General features: G+C 44.3%; 1 protein-coding gene across 2 annotated transcripts in view; it reads left to right on the top strand.

Moving 5' to 3' along the window:
• Window positions 1-22,783, top strand: part of ZNF704 (zinc finger protein 704) — a gene marked incomplete at its 5' end in the record, with an annotated part of 117,040 nt that overhangs the window by 12,745 nt on the left and 81,512 nt on the right. For both annotated transcript variants that reach the window (XM_081117113.1, XM_081117114.1), the window contains one exon: window positions 17,615-17,859. In XM_081117113.1, coding sequence (XP_080973239.1) covers window positions 17,615-17,859 — 245 coding nt within the window. The remainder of the gene's footprint in view (window positions 1-17,614; window positions 17,860-22,783) is intronic.

Raw genomic sequence — 22,783 nt, 5'->3', positions numbered from 1 at the left:
TGGAAAGAGAGCCCTGTTCAGACGGTCCCTCTAATCTTTGCTAAGTATTTTTGGTGGATCCTTTTAAAAAGTTGGCCAAGTTGACAGGAAGGCGCTGGGGAGTAGGAGTGCAGAAGGATAGAGGACTTGGAGCGTATCACGGGAGAGAAGACTGCTTCTCAAAGTAAATATGTAATGGGAAATGAGTGCTTTTGCCCTTTTTGGTTTTTACTCTTGGATTTGTGACAGCAAAACATTGTCTGTGTCCCTAGAGCCACTTCACGTATATACCTCTTGCATTTCTTACCATCTCCTTGCCAGTCGTCATTATTTCAATTTAATTATGAGGCAGCCATGGCCAGAGGTTAAATAGCTATTTGAAGATGACTTAATGCATGACTCTGAATCCTTTCTTTCTGATCCCCCCACCCGTCTTCTCCTCATCTGCCCTGTATTTGTAGATTTTCATATTGATAGCTTCCATTGCTACCCATTCTTGCTTTGGTCTTCTGTTTACTCAGGTCGGACTGCTGATAGTCATCTTGTTTCCCAGTGAGTTCAAGGCTGTCATCACAGTATTCCCTTCCCCCTAAGAAACACCCACCTATTCTCATTTTCTGCAATATGGGTGGTTCCAGTACCCAATAAAAATGCCTTTGTAGGGGTGGGTGCCCAGTAAATGTCTAAATGAATAGAAGTTGAAAGACCAAGGATGTCGTCGTCCAAACACTCCGTTCATGTTCCCTGATCGCCTGGCTTCTCTGTCCCTCACGTGGTACCAAGTCTGATGTGGTTTTTTTCATCATTCCTGCAGTATCCTCAATTGCTTACTTTTTGCTTCCATTCCCTCCTCATTGGAGCCTGTTTTTCACAGAGCTGCTGAAATAATCTTAGGTCTTATATAACTTTTTCACATTCAAGAAACAATACTTGTAGAATCATTTCAAGCCCTGATAAGAAGCAGCTAATGATCACATAGGATTTCACTCCTCAATCACAAACACCAGGCGTTTGCTTGCTGTGAGCACCCTTCCAGACCACAAGAGTGACATCACTCACAGCGAGATCACTGACCCGCCAAGCTCAGTTCTTGGTGACCTACCTTGAAACAAAAAAGTAAGTCAACAATGCTTCAATAGTGGGAATAGATATAAAAAGACATTTCATACTTGCTTAATTCAAATCAGAAAACATTTAGTCAGTGCTGCAGTATGCAAAACATCACACATTTTGGGGGCTCCAAGGCAGCACTGAGTATTTCTTACAGAACTTAGCACTGATTTCTCAGTTTAAGGAAGAACACAGACACATTCCCTTCCTCCCACTTAACACTCAGCCTCAGCAAATGTGGTTATGTGATTTCTTGACCCGCCACAAATTAAAAGTTGGGAATTAGCAGGAAGAGAGTGCATCTCTCTGCTTACAGGCCATGTCCTAAGAGCAGCAGGCGTGAAGCTGGTGGTGATGGAGGAGATGCCATCTGTGTTTAAAACACCGTGCAAGTGAGCATAGGGAACAATGTATTTTAACTCTACGGTTCCATTTAATGTAGTGGGAAGGAGCTCCTGAGGGCATATCACTCTAGGTTATAGTTTAATAATATTTCCAGGAACTTGTACCATCAAGAAAGGTTTGTTATGCCCAATAGAGAAGCAAGAATGTAACTAATACATTTCAGAAAAATGTATAACAAAAATGATAAGATTTATCAGTCACAAGGTAGCAACATCTTTTATTAAAAATTGATTACATGGCATATGCACACTAACATTGATAGGATTACTATTTTTACACCATAAGTACAGCCATATGGTAGCCCATCCCCAAGTAATTTCATGAATTCCCAGCAGTCGTGTAAGGGTTCTTGTCAGCGAAGCCCCACATTACTTTCCTGCCCTAATTTGCAAGGTGCAGATCTTAAAGTTCCAAGGAATGATATTCTAACCTTAGTGTGCAAAGCACATTGGACATTTAACATACTGTTGTTTTTCAGGGGGTTCTTACTGACTGAGGGCATGGATTCCCTTCTCAGGGCCATTGCTCTCAAAGTGCGCTTGCCCTCGAGAGTCACCTACCAGCAAACGAAGTGCCACCCCCGTGTGGCTGCTAACAAGCACAATCCTGACCGAGCAGGGATATTGTCAGTCCTCACACTCTCAATGGGAGACCTGAGAGGTCCTGCCAGGGTCAGCTGGAAAAGAACAAATGTCCCAACCTGTACAGTTGGCTCATGTGTTCTCCCTACATTATGGGAATAAACCTGCCTGTTTTCCAAAAAACAAAACAATAGCCGGGCCCAGCAGGCTGAGGTCTGGAGACGGTCAGGAAGCAAGCCTGCTTGCACGTAACCTGCTCTATGCCAGCACCTTCCCATGGTCCCCACCTGTCAGTTACAGGGAGCAAACATGTTGACAGATATTTGCAGCACAGCCTTTGAGTTCTGTACGTAATGAGCTCAAGTGTTCTGGGAACCTAAGAAAGGGGGCATTAACTACTTGGGGGAGTCCGTGAAGGCTTTGAAGTAAATGATGTTAGCACTAAGTCCGAAGGCTGGAAGGAGAGGTGAAGCGGAGAAGGTGGTGAATGGCCCTCTAGGCAAAAGCGGAACAACACAAACGCAACAGCAGGTCAGGGACAGGGAGGGAGCCCAGTGGAGGCTGTGGTGGTGGTCGTGCTGGAGGCCGTGGTGGAGGCCCTGGTGGTGGTGGCTACAATGGAGGTGGGCCTTGGTGCCAGGAGATCACGTAAGATGCATTTCAGTTGGATAGGGAAGGTGTTTTTGGAGGGAGGGATTAAGTAGTGTTTTTTTGTCCCACACACCTGTCATGCATGATTTTTTTTTTTTTTAATATATCGTTATTGATTTCAGAGAGAGGAAAGGAGAGGGAGAGAGATAGAAACATCAATGATGAGAGAGTCATTGATCGAGCCCGCAACCCGGGCATGTGCCCTGACCAGGAATCGAACCCCGATCGCCTGGATCCTAGGTCGACGCTCAACCACTGAGCGACGCCCGGCTGGGCTCATGCATGATTTTTAAGTGCTATTCCTATAAATACAGAAATAACAAGCATTTGCCCATTCTAGTAAAAACAACCACAATGTGCAAGCAGCTCCATTTCTCTGTAGAGAACACTAACAGCGAACAGAAAAGACAAGTTCTGGTGAATTGACTTCCATACCATGCATGTGATATAGAGAAAACAGCGGGCTGTGATTACAGAGCAAGTCGCAAGGTTGGCCATGATTAGGCATGACGCAGGGGTTAAACATGGAAACTCATGTCAGTCAGGGCCATTAACACCTGAGTAGGAGGGCCCCAGGTTGCTGTCATTTTGCAGATTTTTCATGTTTTTCCTGTTTCAGAGAATTCAGGTATGCCTCTTCTGTCTGAAAGCTTACTTTATAAGCAAGTCTGACTCCTTGGTTCTGAGGAGAGTTCCTTACCATTTGACTAACAGCAAAGCCCACAGTCTTTAAGACACATCTCCTTCCTCGAAGCTGGAGGCCCTCCACATTCTCAGAAATGTTTGCAGAAGTTTGTACCTGGACCCATGGAGTCTTTCTGTCCCTGAAGGAGGAAGGCAGAGCCTGGGAGCATGCCAGCTCTTTTTTGTTCTGGTGTCAGCTGGGCAATAAGTGTGAGAAAGGAAAGTAGCACAAGTCACATGAACATCACTTTTAATCAAATGCCTGAACTTCATAAACATAGCCAAGGCTGCTCTTATCAGCAGGGTCAGCGTCCGGAGGGAGGAAGTGGAGTACAGGTGCAGGCGGTGATCGGCATCGGGCCGGGCGCTGAGCAGGGCCCTCTGATCAGCCACCAGGAAAGTGAGGACGGGTGTGGCGTAGGTGCCGTAGGGTATACAGTTGTAAATAATGTTCTGTGTCTTTGGTGGTCTTGAGCAAGGTAAACATTTATGGAGGGGAGCATATCTTAAATGAATGGAATAAAAGGGAATGAAGCAGAGCAGAATAGAACAGAATGAAGGGGTCCCCTATAGCCCAGCTGGCATGGCTCAGTGGTTGAGCATTGACCTATGAACCAGGAGGCCACAGTTCCATTGGGCACATGCTGGGGTTTCGGGCTTGATCCCCAGTAGGGGCATGCAGGAGGCATCCGATCAATGACTCTCATCATTGATATTTCTATCTCTCTCTCCTTCTCCCTTCCTCTCTCTCTGAAATCAATAAAAACATACTTTTTAAAAAAAGGTCCTCGCCTGGCCAACTTGGCTCAGCAGTTGAGCATCGACCTATGAGCCAGGAGATCGAGGTTTGATTCCCTGGTCAGGGCACATGCCTGGGCTGTGGGCTCGATCGCCAGTGGGGGGCATGCAGAAGGCAGCTGATCAGTGTTTCTCTCTCATGGATGTTTTTGTCTCTTTCCCTCTCCCTTCCTCTCTCTGAAATCAATAAAGACATATTAAAAAAAAAAAACGAAAAAACGGTCCTCTCTAACTTCCATTCAGATATCTTTATGCTGAGCCCTGAAGGGCTCCAGAGGCTTATTTGAAATCAAAGTCAAGAAATTTTCCATATTCGGGAACCTTTTAAAAATTAAGAGTTTTGATTGTCTCCACATGAAATTTTAATAGCATACTTCGTTTGGAGGTAGGTTTTTTAAATGTAAAAACTCCAAGATGAAGTGAAATGAGAAATCCAGCTTTTGTTTCCTGCCCTCAAACCTTCAAGCACCCAGCGAGCTCCCTGACTCCCAGTGTGGGAGGGTCGAGACAGCCCTGCCGCGTCTGGTTGTGGCTGGGAAGTGGAGCACCCCCATACTCCGCACTGGCTCCATCTCCTTCACCTTCCCCCAGATCAAATCAGGCACCATTCATGTGGATGTCTCCAGGAGATCTTTCCAGCCTCTCTGCCAACCCCACCCAAGCATCTCCACCAGCTACTGCTTGCAGCCTCCTGGTGGATCCCCGTGTATTAGGTTCCTGTTGCCACAAATTACCCCAAATTTAGTGGTTTAAAGCAACACAAATTTATTCTCTTGCTGTTTTGGAGATCAGAGGTCCATATGGTTCTCTGTGGGCTGAGGTCAAGGTGGAGGCAGGGCTGTGTCCTTTGCAAAATCTGGTGGCCATCTGTGTTGCTCGTTTTGTGGGTCCTTCCTCCATCAACAAAGCCCATCAGTCCCCTCTGCCGCAGTTGGTTCATACCCTTCTCCACTGTGAAATCTCCCTCTGCCTCCCTCTTATAACACCCGGTGATTAGATTTAGGGCCCATCTGGATAATTCAGGAGACTCTCCCTGCCTCAAGACCCTTAACTTAGTCATATCTGCAGAGTAATCATTGCCATCTAAGGTAACAGTCCCAGATCTGAGGGATTAGAATGTGGGTGTCTTTGGGGGCTGTTGTTCAGCCTTCCACACCTGCATCCACTCAGCCTCTCTCAGTTCACTTGGATGCTGCAGCCAGAGCAGAGGGCACATCGTATCTGTGGTCCTCCCTGCTGCCCTCAGGATCTTAAGATCAAGACTACCTTCTGTACATCCGAAAGTTTGCTAGGGCTGCCATACTCAAACACCAAAGACTCTGTTACTTAAACAACAGAAATTTATATTCTTACTGCTCTGTAGGCTCAAAGTCCATGATCAAGGTGCTGGCAGGTCTGCTTTCTTCTGAGGTCTCTTTCTTTGGCTTGAAGAAGGCTACCTTCTGGCTGTGTCCTCACATGGTCATCCCTTGGTCTGGGTGTTGTTATCTGTGTGCTAATCTTCTTTTCTCATAAGGACACCAGTCAAATTAAATTAGGGCCCACCCATAGGACCTCATGTTACCTTAATTACCTCTTTCCTCTAAGTAGTCATGTCAGTGTGTGACCTTTAGGAAGACACAATTCAGCCCATAACATGTGCTCTGACCCCCTCTGTCTCGTTGGCCTCATCTCATCTCATGCCCTACACCATCTCTTACTATGGTTTCCAGCTTTGGTGACATTCTTTCAAGTTCTGAAATTTTCCGTGACTTCCTGCCACACTACCCTTCACCTAGGTAGCTCCACATCTCATCAGACCTCAATCCAACCATCACTTCCTGCTGTGGACTCAATGCCTGTGTCCCCCCAAAACTCATATGTGGAAGCTTGATCCTCAGTGTGAAGGGATTTGGAGGTGGGGCCTTTTGGGAGTGATTAGATTTGGATGAGGTCATGGGGTCATGAGGTGGAGCGCCCATGATGGAGTGACGTCCTTATATAAGAATAAAGATTCCAGAGCTCGCTCTCGCTCTGCCATGCGAGGATACAGCTGTCTGGGTACTAGAGGCCTGCCCTCGCAAGACCCAGATAGTGACCTTGGACTTCTCAGCCTTCAGAACTGTGTGGAATGAGTGTTGGTTGTTTAAGCCGCCCAGTCTGTGATATTTCTGACATAGCAGCCCAAACCTCCCCAGACCTCTCTCTTTTCGCCTCTCCTGTGCTGCTAGCCTCTCCATGTTCCTCTCTATCACAGCATTTGTTGCGGTTATAGGATTATGTGTGTGGATTCATCGATTTATGCCCCTTCTCTCTACTGATCTCAAGCTCCATGGGTGCAGAGACCCTTATACCCTTTCAGTACACCCATGCACACGCACACATGTACACATGTACACCTGTGTATGTCACTATTACTCCTCATGACTACAGTACCCGGTAAAAAACATTTGTTGAATGAATGATTACCTTTCAAGCAAACACTGTTTTCAAAGGTCTACTAAAATATCTTTAATTCTTATTATCCCACGGAGAAAGGAGAGTGGTGTATGTGTGGGTTGGAATGAAGATTCAAGCTTTAGAATTTGTATCTTCTTTGACATCTTTTACACAACCTCTTTGATAAAGCGTTCCATGAAAATGATCTTTAAATAGGAAAATTAAGAGGTGTTTGAGTTGGGAATTAATGTATCCCACAGACTTAAAATCCTGTGTTATGCAGACACAGAAGGTGTTTATATCGTGTCTGTCGCTCGTCTGCTGTTTTACTGGAAGAATGTACATGTTTCTGGCCGTAAACAACGTATTTGCCTCTTGAAGCTGGAGAATAAAGTGTGGCTTTCCACACGGTACCTTCTTTTTGTAAAATACTCGTAATACAGCTAACACGTGAATGCAAGATTTCAATTCTTAAGAAAGCGGATGTGTGCCTTTGACATCCATATACACATATTAATCACTCGCTCTGCGCGGGGCCTGGGATGCGTACTGTTAGGCCCCCAGCCAAGTTTCTTTGTTCTGCGGGGCTGGCTCTGCAGGAGGATGTTCCTGTAGGAAGCCTGTAAAACTACTCACGAAACCTCTCCTCCTCCAAACTCAGTCTTTAAGTACTAAATTACGTGGCACCATTCTAGAATATACAAACAAATGCCAAGTTCCTCCTTTACTAAATTAGTGATGTTTTTACTGATACAGACTTCCTGTTTATTTCCTTCTTATTGAATTTATTGGGGTGACACAGGGTAACAACATGATACAGGTTTCAGGTGCACGATTCCACAACACATCATCTGTACACTATGTTGTGTGTTCACCACCCCAAGTCAAGTCTCCTTCGTCACCATTTATCGCCCCCGCGTATCAAAAGTTTCTATTTGTTTTAAAACTATAAATTGAGTGAGTCCATAGGCGCAATATATAAGAAATATTGGTGACTCTGGCTGGTGTGGCTCAGTTGGTTCAATTCCCAGTCAAGACACATGCCCCGGTTGCGGACCGGGCGTGCAGGAAGCAGCCACTCAGTGTTTCTCTCTCCCTCTCCCTTCTGCGCTCTCTAAAAATCAATAAAAATTGTGTGTTTTTTTTAAATAAAGTATTGGTGGAAAGTAATGTCTTCCACATGGCTTGCAGTGGCCCACAGCCGCAGGGACCTACAGCCAAGAAGGTTGCCTTGGCAGCTTGCCGAACTGAAGATGGGGCAGGTGTGAGCAGGGAGAGGCCAGGGTAAGCTCTGTTTGGTGTGTTCTCTGGCTGAGGCTCGCCCTGTGCCCCTGGGAAGGAGACCCGTGGGGCATCCCATCTATTTGCGGAAGACTGCTGTTGTCCCAGCTCTGAGACCTGGGGCCCAGCAGGGAGGATGCCATCGAGGACACTTCCTCCTCCTGCCGCCACGTGGCTCCCGCTGTGGCTCCTGTTTCCTGCATGCGGTTAGAGCTCAGGAAGTGGGATGGCCTGGACAGTGGCCAGAGACGTTGATGGCACCCCATTGGGCTCACGTCAGGCAAAAGCTTTAAGAGGCCTCTCCTGTGTGCACTAAGCCTGTGCACATAGCTACAGCATTCGTCTTTCGTTCCCACACACGCATTCTCGGAGGTAATGCCCGAGAGAAGGCGCCTCTCACTGCCCACTTACCCGGCACCAGCCTCTGTGCTGGGCATTCCCATCTGCTCCTTCTACCAGCCTGTCATGCCTGCTTGGTAGGCAAGGACCAGACCCCGAGTCCACCCCCAGCAAGCGGCAGAGTGAGGGATTGATTCCTGTTTTATTTGACTCCTTTTCTTGGGATATTGACTGTCTCACCAGGGACACTGGTTTATTAATATGATTCCACCCTGTTGATAGAGTTTCTGGCATCATTCTGTCCATTGAGGTTCATATCTGCACCAGGCATCTTCCCGGTACCTTGCAGGCATGTCACAGAGGTAGCTGCCAACTTAAATGATGTTTTTAAAGGTTTAATAGTTATAACTAAGAACATTTTATTGCCAGTAATCTTTTTACATGGTCTGCGGAAGTTACAAAATATTCTTCTTCATTCTTATTTGATTTTCTCAAAACATGTGGATTCTTGGGAATTAAGGGTAGAAGTGGGTAGACTAGACCAGAAGTTACTGGGTTATTCCGAGTGAAAAATGATGGTGGCAGTAGAAATGGAGGGAAGTTCATAGATTAAAAACATATGTTGTGGGTCGTAGAGAGGAGGCTATCAGGAAAAAAAATAGCTATGCAGAAATGTACTGTAGACTCCCTCGCTCGGCACCCCCACCATCCCTTCCACATCTGTTCCCCATGCTGCTGTGGCCAGAAGGCCCCCGGACAGCTTGCAGCTAGAGTTCTGTGTGTGACTGAGGTTCTGCCAAGGCATGGCACCCATGAGCCATGTGACAGGAGACACAAGTGAGACAGCAAGGGGGAGCCATGTGCAGAACACGTATTCTGGCAAACACGGGGCCAGAGGTGTCCCTGGTGCTGGGCACCCGTGGTGGGAGCTGCAGCCTTCAGGACCTGCTCCTGGGCTCTGGGTGGGAGGCAGTGGACGGTTCCAACTTGAAGTAGAAGAGGGGATAGGCGGGAAGTAGGCACAGCCCATGAAGACGTCTCTGTTGATAACTCGGCTCTCACAGCAGCAATAGGTGAGCAGGATCAGAGGACAGATAAGGGGTCTTTTTAAAGATAAGAGATATTGGTGCATGTTTGATTGCTGATGGGAAGGATGCACCGAGAGGGAGACACGGTAGAAATCTATGAGACCTCGTGTCTGTTCTTTAACTTCTCTGTGCCTTATTTCCTTACCTACAAGGTTTGGATAAGAAGATCGTCCTCTTAGGATTTGGGGAGGATTGGAGTGAAATAACATGTAGTAAGAGATTTTAATCAGTGTATTGTGCTTCGTAAGGGTTCAATAAATGGAGCCATTATTATTACTACTACTGCTGTTCCTGTGCTTGCCCCTGTGTACTCAGAGGACCGTGAATGTGGAACAGCCATCACTTCTGGCTCCCGAGTTTACAGACCCTCCTTTGGCTCCTACAGGCTGGCCCCCTTGCCACATTAATGTCACTGCATTATGTTAATTAAGTAGCCATTTATCAAGCACCCAGTAGGGGCCAGGTATGCATGTATCAGGTGCCTGGGATATGAAACTGAGCAAAACTACTCCCTGCCTCCAAGTAGCTTCTGGACCACAAAGGAGAGAGATGGTAAAGCATAAATACTTCATACCAGGTACTACATCGTATCAGGGTTCTGGCAGGAGGAGGACCACCAGGAGATGGGGGGGGTGTTGTATTTATTTGTTCATTTACACACACACACTTGTATATTTATTATGGCTGACTAAGCAAGCCTGACGTCCACAGGCAGCAAACAGGACGGAAGGGCCCTGAACGAGCTGAAAGCCACGGGCACCTTTTTACCTGAAGGGCTGCACTCACCTGTGGGAGGTTGGCCCCGTTCTGCTGAGCCACCTGCCTTCGCCTGAAAGAGTGTGTTCAAGTGGCGGGTATTTCTCCCTTATATTCCTATCTACTCTCTTATACACCAGTTGGACCTTTATTTTAAAGAATTAAATTTACGACAAGCAGATGTACAAATGTATTCTGGTATGTCCTGCTTAATTTCTGGAATACGCTCTAGCTGCATTTATTAACAGATTTTATTTAGTCATCTGTGCTGCTAGTGGGAGTAATTGGCTCCCTGCAAACTAGGAGCACAACCCAAGCTAACATGCAAATTCATTAGTTTCCAGCTTTCGTTTTTCATTTCACCTGCTGTTTTCTGCTCAAAGGAATGATAAATTGTATTTTAAATGAAATGTTTGTTTAAGGAGGAACCCTTGGCAACCAATATTCTTTTTTCCTTAAAATCTGCTTCTTAATCTGCTCTGTGAATGAAAGGCTGTGTTAGACTGTGGGGACCACTGATGTATTTGAAAAGCTGTCTTTATGCCAAAGGAATGCAAGGTAGCAGGTTAGTTAGTCCAACTCTTTTTGTTGCAAGAAGTTGAAAGGAGCTCAGGTGTTACAAGTCGGAAAGGTGGGGGAGGTGGGGGGTGGGGGGCTACAGGGAGGGGACTGGGGAGTGTAGGACAGAAGCGGCCTGCAGCCCTGCTCTCAGTGTAGACGTGCTGGAAGTGGGGGGGCGAGGCACTCTCAGGCCCCGGGTCTGTCTGAGGGTCCTCCTACCCTGCTCTGGATACTCTCCAGTCCCCTCTACCTCCCTCCCCACTCTTCCCTGGTTTCCTTTCTCACGTGCATGTGGCCTTGCCACCATGCAGTCACTCCCAGCCACCACCATGGACTGGCATCAGTGTCTGGGCCTCTCAGATCAGATTCCTGAAAGAAAGGCTCCCTGTCCCTGTCTGTGCCCAGAGAATCTGTGCAATAGTTTCTTCTAGAACTGACTTGCCCTTTTATTTGGATGTATCAGAGGTGCCTTCTCCAACTGACCCAAAAGTTCTAACCACTTTGGGGATAACGTGTGGTTTGTTCGGAGCGACCATGGGTTAAAGTCCGGTTTGATTCCCAAGTCAGTTGCAAATAACATTTAACCCATGAAGAAAAATGAACTCCGCCTGGACTGGCAGGGTGGGGGCAGAGGCGAGAGTGGAGGGGAGAGGGAGACGAAGGAGAAAGAAGGGGGGCAGATCAGTGGGGCTTGGACTTTGGCTTTTACTCTGAGTAAAATGGGGGCCCTGGGAGGTCTGTGATAAGGAGGGACATGAGCTGAGTCTGGTGTTACAAGGTCAGGCTGGCTGCTCTTATCAGAGGAACTGGGGCTGGGGATGGAAACGGATCCAGGAAAGAGACTGTCGTTCAGATGCAGGCCAGAGATGATGGTGGCCTGACCAAGGTGTTGACTGTGGATGTCAGTGGTGAGAAAGGATTGGACTCTGGGTATATTCTTGAAGGTAAAGTCCACAGGATTTTCCCAGGGATTGGATGTGACTGGTCAAGTTAAACTTCAGTGAAACAAATGGATAGCTTATTAACGTAATAGATTCAAAATTCTACACACTGACGTCAAACCCAATAACGCCAGCCCATGTTGATGCCGACTTCCCCTCTGTTTTTACGTTTAGCTGGAAAAAAAACACAAGAACTTTCCTGAGTTTGAATTGACTATTGGACTTTACAGAAATGGGTATTTCCACTCGGGACTTCTCAGAAAGGCTTTTTTAAAATACCCAAGTGCGTGTGCTCACTTGCAGAATGTTAATAGAAGGCTGGAAGCTTCGGCCAAGTTGTTTTCCAGTTCCAGCGAGGAGTTTCACAATCACTGTCTATGCTAATGGATGACTAATCAGCCATCAGTCAAACCAGGTCATGCTTTGTTGAACATTAAATTGTGAAGACTAAGTTAAAACGTGCTGTAGTCAACCCAGGATTAGCAACACTCGGTGCTGAGACGGTGTAGTTGGAAGGTTGGCGGGCATGATGCCCAACCTAACTCAGGGCTTCAACTCCCACGTACTGTGTTTTATTTGCTGCTCCAACATCACACTACCAGTCCAGGCTGATTTCCATCGGTCAGTTACCCTGTCTTGGTGTCGAGAAATAATACACTTGAGGATTAAGTAGTCAAAGGAACACTTGGTTTCAGAGGGCTCAGGGGATGATACAATCAAGGGGCTACCAGGGGGAAGCCACGCTGTTTAAAGTGTTTCTACTACCTTCCTCAGGACTGACAGGTGGGCCAGCCAACTGATTTTCCTGGGGACCTAGCTGAAATGTGGAGAACTTAAGCTCAAGTGAGGAACAGAGTTCCATGGACTATTTTTGGACATGGTTTTTAATCAGTGGAGGAGAGAGTCTGATCTTCCTTTGAGCATGACCCCGAGTGGTAATATTTTAAATTAACTTAAAAGCCAATTGTTCCTATTATTAATATAACCTTTGCTTCTTTTGAAACATGTTTTAACATCTGGGGGTCTGATTCCATGTTCCACACTGTAGTTCACACGCCATTGGCATTAGTCTCTAAGTGTGGAAGTTATGTGATTTGAAAGCAAGTTCTAAAATAAATCCTAATGTGAGAAAAAGCTTCTCTTACTGCGTTTGTCTGGTGTGCCCATGTGGTTTCGAATGGAAGACTCAAAGAATTGCCTCCATGGCTTGCTCTCCAAGGGTGGTTTTTGCTGTGGCCTGAATTTCATTCTCTTTTCCAGAATTTCTTACTGTGCAGAAAGCGACCAAAGGCAAATGGGTTGGCTTTCTGCACATGATTCCTGGAAATTCAGTTAATCTCCAGAGCCAACTCCTCAAATCTTATTGGGTTGAGATGAGCGAGGCCAGTTTCCAGGAGTGAGTGTTGACGCATGCTTGCTGGCATCGTATTAGGGTAAATCCATAGGGAGGGTGTTGGTGTCCTGGGATGCTCCTGAGTGTAGACAGAAGGAGGGATGGGTCTGGCCGATGGGCTGAGGGTAGAAGCCACCCTCTTTCCCAGGGCACCATTGTAATCTTCCTGTGGAAACCAGATGTTTTTGTATTGAGAAAAGCTGATGAGCTCAGTCCCTGTCTTAGAAAGTGGCATCCGATTTGCAAGGGACACCATTTAGAGAAGTTCAAGATTTAAGTGAATGCTGTTAACTTCTTGTTTAAAATATTGTGTGTTTCCCAAGTATGTCATGTTCCTAGATATGCTGTTTATCTTTTCCTGGGAATAAAAGCTGCTCATTGGAATAAAAATTCTGAGTTTTATGTGTCAGTTGACTCAGTAATTGGTAGTATTCTCGCATAAGTGAACGTGAAACTTTGTTTTCTTGCAGGAAAGGACACTGGATAACAAGTGTGTGTGATGTTTACGAAGGGCTTCTGTGTTGGGTGGGAAGGAGGTTTGAATGGAAGTTATTGTAGCTTTTATGACAAGGGGTGCTGATAATTCGTGTAAAGTAATAGTGTAAGTGAATGTATTTTTAAGTAATTCATTTCCCTCTTTAATATATACATAAGTGAAAGCTGATAGAAGAAAAAGTATTAGTTATAGAAATGTCAGGTTCTTAAAAAGTTAATTGCATAAAAATGATGTGTATTTTTCATAATAGAATACCTTAGCAGGTTTTGATATATGAAACTGTACACAAACATTGTGAAAATTACAAGCAAGGTAAAAAGCAAAATGGTCCTATAATTCTGCCCCCAAGGAAGCGATTCTTAACATTTTGGAAAGTCCTTTCAGAATGTTTTCTCTCTTTGTAAGAACACGTCCCTCCTTCCTGAGATCATGTTACATAGACCAGAGACTTCATGGCTGCCTGTTTGCAGCACAGCTTCCCAGTTTCTGCTCTTGGGAATACACCTTCCACACAGTTACTCCTGGTTTGGTTCTTCCTTTTTAAAATTAACAGTACTATTGAGGGATAATTTACATACCACAACATCCATCCATTGTAAGAATAGAGTTCAACGATTTTTAATAAATTTACAGCATTGCACAAATCTGACTATAGTTTACTTGCAATCAGTTCCTACTCCTGCCCCGGCCCCAGGCAATCCCTCATCTGCTTCCTGTCCTTGTAGCTTTGCCTGTTCTTGAAACATCACACAAATGGTCTCATATCTCCTGTTAGCTGCCTTCCTCTCCTAACCTAATGGGGGTTCCCATTTAATTGGGGTTCTTATCTTCCTTTAGCTGCTGTTTTCTGCTAACCTAGTAGCCATTCAAAGTCTGACCCATGCCTTTCTTCCCATCATCCCCCAGCATTCTAACACGCTCCATTCCCCCATATTTATTTTTATTGTAACAGCTCTATTGAGATATAATTGACATACAATACAAGTCACACTTTAAGGTGTGAAAATCAGCGTTTTTTAGTATATTCACAGAATTGTGCAGCATCACCACAATCCATTCTAGAAGCTTTATGTCATGTCCCTCCAGAAGAAATACTCTATTCATTAGGAGACAGATTTTCCATAAGTCCTAAGGCCTAGGCAAATACAAATTTACTCTCTCTTTCTATGGATTGACCTATTTTGACCATTTAATATAAATTAAATAATGCAGCGTGGAATTGTTAGTGTCTGGCTTCTTTCACTTAGCACACTGTCTCAATGTCCATCCATGTTGTCGCATGGATCAGTCCCTCATTCCTGAATAATGGTCCATTGTATAGATACAGCAGAGTCTATTTATCCATTCCTCAATTGATCAACATTTGGGGTGTTTCCACTTTTTGGCTCTTCTGGACAATGCTGCTGGGAACAGTCCCGCATGAGTTTTTGTGTGGGCGTGTGTTTCAGTTCTCTCAGGCATTTACTGGGAGTGGAGCGGCTGGGTCCCGCGGTAACTCTCAGTTTCTTTATTGGAGTCCACCGTGCTCCCCAGCCACCACCCGCTTTCTCTGGCCATTCCTGAGCCCAACTTCTCAAGATTTGCCCGCATGTCCTCCCTCCACTCTCTTCTCTCCCGTGAATTCTCCTTTTCCAAAATCTTTAAAATATAACATCTGATAGGAATAAAAGAACATTAAAGAGAGCATTAGTATCTACGTAAACTCTAAAGCATAGCGCTGTAAAGAACGTCCACACGTGTCACCACACCTCACAAACTGCGGAGCCTGGGACTCAAAGTCTCGACAGTCGCTTAGTCACGCTACAGTTCTTGTCCTCTTTGGTCATCTCCAACTCATTTTAATCTCACTTTTAAACAAGGAGTCTGGGCTGAATAGTCTTTGAAACCCATTACGTTGCTAAAATTCCCTGAGTACCACATAGAGGTGAATTTTTTGTTTAGAATGTATTACAGAAGATTAATAGCTTACATTGTTGAATGTTACCATAATTTATTTTATTACGAAGTCTTAGTTAAGAGCATAACATACAATTATAGCATCACTTCTGTAGGAAATCTATTCTACTTTGTGTTAATTGGCTTTAGATGCTTGGGTTTTTCCCTACGTTTTTGAGGCTAAAATCTGAGGTTCCTGTTATGTCGTCCCCCAACTCCACCTCTCTTTGGACTGAATTCATTTCACCAGCCCCGTTGGCCCCAAGAGAGGTATGGATGTCAATTATTGCTACAAATGAATACTAATGACTCCTTAAATATTTAATTAACGTAATACTTGACACTTAGGAAGAAACTGTTTGTACTCATCAGAACCAGGCCTTTGTTTTCCTCTTCGATGCCTCGTGTTTAGCCTGGTCCTGCTGTTGACATTGGTTGGGAATGAACCCCTGTGGAAGTGAACAAACACCCGCTCTCACACCCACCTCCAGGCAGAAAACGTCACCTAGAAGGTGATCACAGATGGATACTTAAAATATTTGCAATTACACTCCTCAATTTTCCAAACTAAATTGTTATTGAACACTCGCGTTTTTGGAAGCTTGACATGTTTTCTGGTTCCTCTCTATTGTCTGTTGATGTCATTAAAACAGCTCTTAAAAGCACTCATTTTTCTTGGACTCTCATATTATTAAGGCATTCTAAGAAATCTGGTAACTTTTTAAAAATATGTTTTTATTGATTTGAGAGAGAGAGGAAGGGAGAGGGAGAGAGAGGAGAAACATCGATTGGTCGTCTCCTGTATGCACAACTTGGGCTTGTGCCCCGACTGGGAATCAAACTTTGGGTGCATGGGGGTGATTCTCAGCTGAGCCACACCCACACCGGGCACGGCGAAAGGTGGTAACTTTTTAATGAGTTACACGTAGACCCAGTGTGGCTGGCAGTTCTCCTGTGGAGCTGACTCAGTTTTCCAGGAACACATGGGAGGTCTCCTCTCGCTGACAAGTGCAGGCCAATGAGACATGAAAGATGTTCCCATGAGAGATACAAGGGGGCTCCAAGGCACAAGTCACCCCTGGGCTCTGGCAGTTCTCATCTCTGAGCAGTTCCCGTGACTCCAGCACACCCATTCCTCAGAGCTTTCCTTTAATCTTAGAATTTCTAGCCACTAATATCATACTTTGCCAATCTCTGCTATCACTGAACACACATCCTGGTCTCATTTTATTCTGAAGAAGTCATGAGTTTATGGCTTTAGCTTTTAAAGTTCTGAACCTATTTGATCACATTCTTTGTGCTTTCCTCCTACCTAAAATCAAAAAGAAACAAACAAGCATATCTTCTGCTTGAGTGGGTGGGCGAAGATTTACTGACTCCGGAAACTACGTCCACAAGGCGATGATGGACTGTCGTGTGGACCTGCGACATGTCTTACAGGCATATTTCGAAACCACTGACGAGTGAGGATCCAGGTTACCGGATACCCTGGGTCTTCTTTGTACACTTAAGACTTGACCAAGTTTGCTCCAGCCCTCATCTCCAACACCCATCCCCTTACCAAAACCTTTCTTTAACATCAGTCTCCTTTTCAATCTTCCGAAATTCTGAAATAGCCAGATTCAGTTCCCTGACGTTTCGTTTCATATTTGTTCTTAAGCCTTAAGCATCGTTGCACTTAGTCAACAGTAAGAAAAGTTATTATCATTCAGATGTTAACTCCTGCAGACAAAGGACAAAACCAGTTCTTCATGAGTGAAAGAGTGTGGTGAAGATCAGTATTCGGTCAAATGCGAAGCTGGGCTTTTTTATTTATTGCTGTCTTCTGTGAAAAATATTTAGCATGAACTACTTAAGAATCTATTGACTTAAGTGAGTTTTCTCAGTTTTAGAAAACAATGGTGTGTTAAATTTTTAGATTTTTTTAGAAGTCTTATGCTCTCAAGCCTTCCAAGATTTTGTGCGCCCAAAAGGCGTCTCTTGTGTTTTGTGCTTCTTGCTTGCGTAGGACGGAAGATGCATTAATTGTATGTTACTCTGTACTGTCGGGTATTTTATTTGTCTTTGCATTTTCCCCATTTAAACTATACGGTCTTCAAGATGAACAGGGAGGGTAGCGTCTGCGGTCCCCTCGGGGCCCCTGCACGCGGTCCTGCAGAGCTGACCTGTGCGAGTGAGGATTTGTGTTCATTTCCCAGGTGGGGAGCGGTAAGCGGGACATGACCTTCACGTTTCAACCGGAGGACCTGAAACGGGAGGCGAGCAAAAAAATGTCTCATCATCAGCCCTTGTTCCCCTTGGCCATGGAGGAAGACATGAAAACAGCAGACACCAGAACAGCCAACCGAGCCCTTGACCACGACAGAGAAAGCACCCGCTCCATCTGTCTCCTTGAGCAAAAGCGAAAGGTCGTGTCCTCCAACATCGATGTCCCTCCCGCGAGGTAAGGGGCTGCGGGACCTCGGTGTCTGCCCGGCAGGACGGTGCAAAGGGTAGAGGCTTAGGAAGGGTTTTCCCGAGAGCTTTCTTCTGGTGTTTGCGTGAAGTTGGGCTCTGAGGCTGCGGTAGTTGGGGAAAATTGTTTAAGATTTTGGCAAATGAATCATAAAGAGCAAAAAAATAAGTGTAAAAGAATTGAAGCCACGTGGCATGTCAGACCGAGCGTAGCCACTTAACAGCAAGGACGTCGGTCTTGGGACAGGCGCTGGAGAGCTCTGGCTGCAGCCAGACTCAGCCCTGGCCTCTTATTGTGTAGCCTTCGAGATAAGAGTGGATTTACTTTTTTTAAGGGGTTAACAAAATGAAGACTATGTGACATAGATCATAAGCGGCCTGCAAAGCCTAAAATATTTATGTGTGACTCCTTACAGAAAAAGCTTGTCGATCTGGTTTATATTATGGTGGTCCTTTTAAGACTGATCTACCTTAACACTGGGCCAAGAGGGTTTATCTAAAATATCAAAAGGCTTTTGTCACGTTATAATTTTACTTCGGCCACATCAGTGCCTTTGAACCAAAGGACAACACAAGGGCAGAATGATGATGGAACAGTCGTAGGTCACACACAAGACTTTTGCTTGCTTCTTGCTATCATTCATCTCACCTAGATTTTTGGTGCATCCAAAAAGTTGACTTGTCTTTCATAGTAAGGTATTGGAACTCCCGTTTTACAAATGAGAAAACAGACTCAGAAATGTGAGGTGATCGCCCAGGAGCCCACAGGTAACAAACGAGAGGCCTGAGACTAGGACAAGTTTCTTACCCCAAGTGAATTTTTGACCTTTCTTAGCATCATCAGTGTTTGTTGAAGAACATTCATTGTTGCCATTTACACACTGTGATGCCTTAAAATACATTGATATTTCTAATATCACTTACTATCCAGCCTCTAAAAAAAACCAAAAAACAAAACAAAAGAACAACTTAAAATTTAGGTAATCCTTATTAGATAACCTAGATCATTAGAGCATAGCGTTTGCTCTTCTCTTTTGCCAGACATTGTGTTTTGGGGTTTTTTTGGAAGTAACTGATACTTAAATTGGTTGGATTGCATCCAAACAGCAATTATAATTTGATTATGCAAAGTAGTAACTGTCTTCTAATTATAATTCTGAGGCTAAAGAAATTGTTAGCAAACCAGTAGTAATGGGAATAAAGAAATGTTGGCCCCAAATATTTCTGGACCCAACAGCAGTTTATTAGAATACACCAGATTGTTAGTTTGCAGTTGGAAAAAAGAAAAATGAACCATACGGTACTGTTTGTTTTGCAGGGTTTTAAAATACAGTGATGTCATATTTATCACTTGCTGGATAAAATGAAATCATTTTCTTCTTATAAGAACCCTTCTGGGAATTGTATAGTGTGAAAGAATTTCAGAAACTCCTTACCTTTGCATTCAAAGTTAGAAAACGGCCTGAGCTGCAAGCAGTATCCTATATGTACACTGGAAAATTGTGAGCTTAATCAGGCTACCATTTTCGGTGGTGTCTACATTTTCTCTTGTGTCTCGTGTACTATACACCATTTATAAGAAAGTCTCCTATATCAAATCTGGAATTAAGCGAGAGAGAAGGCAAGATGGGCATTGTTATTTCTGAATCTCCCAAAGCCCAGCAGTTCCTGGAGCAAATGTTTAATATTTAAATGCATTAAAAGCACTCCGGGTCACAAACTCTGTAACCGTTGTGAACTACTGAGGAGAGGGAGAGCAAAATGGACACTTTAAGCTTATCTTAGTCAACATTAAAAATATATACTTTGGGAGGGGAATATCAGTGCACCCACTGTGTTAAGAACTGAAGCCATCTCCATGAAGCAGCTATCCAGGCTTCTTTCCCGGGAAACCTCTATCCACTTAGACCCTTTTCCATCATTTTAGTAATTGAGGTCAGCAAGTAACTGTTGTTTCTGCCTCCTTGGTATAGTCTGTCTGTCTGTTACACAGTAGCCAAACGATCTTTCTACAGCACAGGTATAATCAGCGGATGGAAGGATGGACCCAGGAAGGTGCTGGGAACCAGCACAATTAACATTATGACTTAATGAAACAGTTTGCCATCAGCACACTAACAAGTCCTCTTGCCAGGGATTTACAGTCTGAAGTCAATAAATAAGTCAAGATTAGGCACAGATAATATTACTCTTTATGATGCCTTCAATCACCTGTGAGCCCAGAACTACCATGAAAGACTTGAGCCCCGAAATCAGTTTTTAAAAGACAAGTCTTCTCTCCCTTCCTATGCTGGAGCAAAGTTTCACTGAATGGAACGGTGGGGTTTCTGTTTGTTGTTTTAAAAAACAGCTCTCTTCCTGCCCAGTGCCTATGGTTGAATTCCTGTAACTTAAATGCACATAAGCTGCAATCCACTTTCCTAACAGTCTACAAACACGTGGAGGAAGATGGCGAGGTAAGACAGAGAACCTTTCTAAATCGCCACCTCTCTTTCCTGTACTAACACTGATACCAGGGACTGTTGTCTTTTCTTAATTATAACGTAGGAAAGCTTGTGTTTTATGGCATGTATCTGGCTCAGGGTGTGTGTGTGTGTGTGTATATGTGTATTTTAAAGAAAACTATCCGCACTTACTTGTGTTGACTTCATGACATTGAAGATTCATCAATTCCCAGTAATTGTGTTTTATATCTTTTTATTATAAGCACACAATAGTGTCAAATTAGAATGTGCCACCTGTTCAGAATTGCATTGTGAATTTAGAATTTGGGCTGTTAATATGAATTATTTAAATAATTAATAATTTATGGCACTTTGCCATTTTTGAGGGATATGCTCTCCAGAAGTGAAATACTAAAAGTGTCACATTCCCCCATTTGCCCGGCATCACCTGCAGAGTCCTTGGATAGTTAATAAATGTTCTTTCCTGTAAATCCTTTCTGGCTGCAAACTAGAGAAACTTTAACCACTGAAACTTCAGGTGGACCCGTCGCTGTGTTGCGCTAGGTGGACCGCGGCTTTGTGGCACAGGCTGTGCCTGCGGGAATGTTCCGGAATGCCGCGGAGGGCCGTGGTTCTGCTTCTGCGGCACTGTGCCCTAGGTCACATCTCAAAATGGGTTTCTGTCTACATGTAATTCAACATCTTTTTCCCTCCTTACACCTGTCCACAATTTAAATAATCAGGTATAGAAATAACTGGATTCCACTGCCTCCCACTACACACCTCCCTCTGCCACTATGGATCCTTTGTTCTGCTTTCATTAGAGAAACGCAAGTGATCATTAAAGGCAAATAAATAATTAAAAGATGTTGATCATTTGTTTATTTTAAAAGAATAACATTTGAGCAGCACCATCCAATAGAAATTTAATGTGAGCTACATGTGCCATTTTAAAATTTCTAACAGCTACATTAAAAACAAGAAAAAGAGCCCTGGCTGGCGTGGCTCGGTTGGTTGGGCATCATCTCATCCGTCACTGAGAGGTCCCCTGCTCCATCCCTGGTCAGGGCACGTGCCTGGGTTGCAGGGGGGCTCAGTACCTGGGGGGGGGACTGTGCAGATGATCAGTGTTTCTCTCTCTTCCCTTCCCTTTCTCTCTCTCTAAAATCAATAAAAACATATTTTTTTAAAAACAGGAAAAAGAAACAGGTGGAAATAATGTAAAATATGTATTATTTAACCCAATATATCCAAATATCTTTGTTTTCTATGATCAGTATAAAAGTTTATTAGTAAGATATTTTGCATTCTCTTTCGTATACCAAGCCTTTGAAGTCGTGTGTGTGTTTTACTGTTACAGCTCATCTCAACTTAAACTGGGCACTTTTCAGGTGATCAGAGGCTCGTGCAGCAAGTGACAACTACATTGGGCAGTGCAGCTCTAGAGTGAAAAAAGCACCAGCTAATTATACATTTCAGCTCAGCTTATCATTTATCCCTAAGACAGTGGTTTGTTTTTTTCTACTCAAACTGATAGGGGTGGAACAGTAGCTCTCTGTGGCCGTGTTTCTTAAGGGTTAGTGGGGGGAAAGGTGCAGACCCTGTAACTAGAGAAGTTTCAGTGTCTGGCTCAGGAGATAATTTAGTTGGGAAACCTCAGCAGTGTGATTCCACTGTCTCCCCTAAAGAATGACTCCCATCTGTGCATAACTATATTTTGTACAATTACAATTCTTAAGATATTTAAATTGCATCTAAGTCAAAGACAGGATAAATGGTAGCGACACAGTTCTAGTTCTTTAAAAACAAAAGCAGCTTCATTTCCAGAGTGAGAGCCTGTGTCCTGGTGACCGGATGCTGTGACATTCCCGGTGGTCCAGGCCCGCTGGTCAGCGCACTGAGGCTTGGCTGGGCCCCCACGCTTCGTGCATTTGTTTAGGCTTCTTTACATACTAGTAACAGCATAGCTGACTAATGCATGCGGCTTGTAAACTTGGAAATGCAACAAATATATCAATTTAAAAAAACAAGACTCGTAAGTAGAAAAGGTAATTTGGTACTTTGTTATTGGCACAAAATATTACCGATTCTTTTAAATACTAACTCCTTTTTTCTCCCCTCCTATGAATAGAGTTCTGGGTGGGGAAATGTTAAGGGTTAAGGCTGGAGAGTTGGGCTTAACTTGGAATTTGATTTTTATCTGTTAGGTTATAGAGAGCTATTCAAGGATACCTCCTATTGGCATTTCAGATCATTTCGGGAAGGATATAATTGTAAGCAGTAGGAGAGTCCTTGAAGAGTGTGTTTTTAATATTGTGGGGTCTTGAAATCCCAAAATTTGTAAACTAGAGAAAAGGACTGTCCCCTAAAGTCAGGAGACTTGAACTCCTCCACTCCACTGACTGCATACCCTTGGGCACAAAAGCCTCCATCTGTCATCCGTTTTTTACAGATGTTTTAGGCACTTGG

Source organism: Miniopterus schreibersii (assembly GCF_964146895.1).
Source record: "Miniopterus schreibersii genome assembly, chromosome: 17".
Classification (NCBI taxonomy): Eukaryota; Metazoa; Chordata; class Mammalia; order Chiroptera; family Miniopteridae; genus Miniopterus; species Miniopterus schreibersii.
Note: the sequence above shows the minus strand (reverse complement) of the source record. Positions and strands in the feature narration are given on the sequence as shown.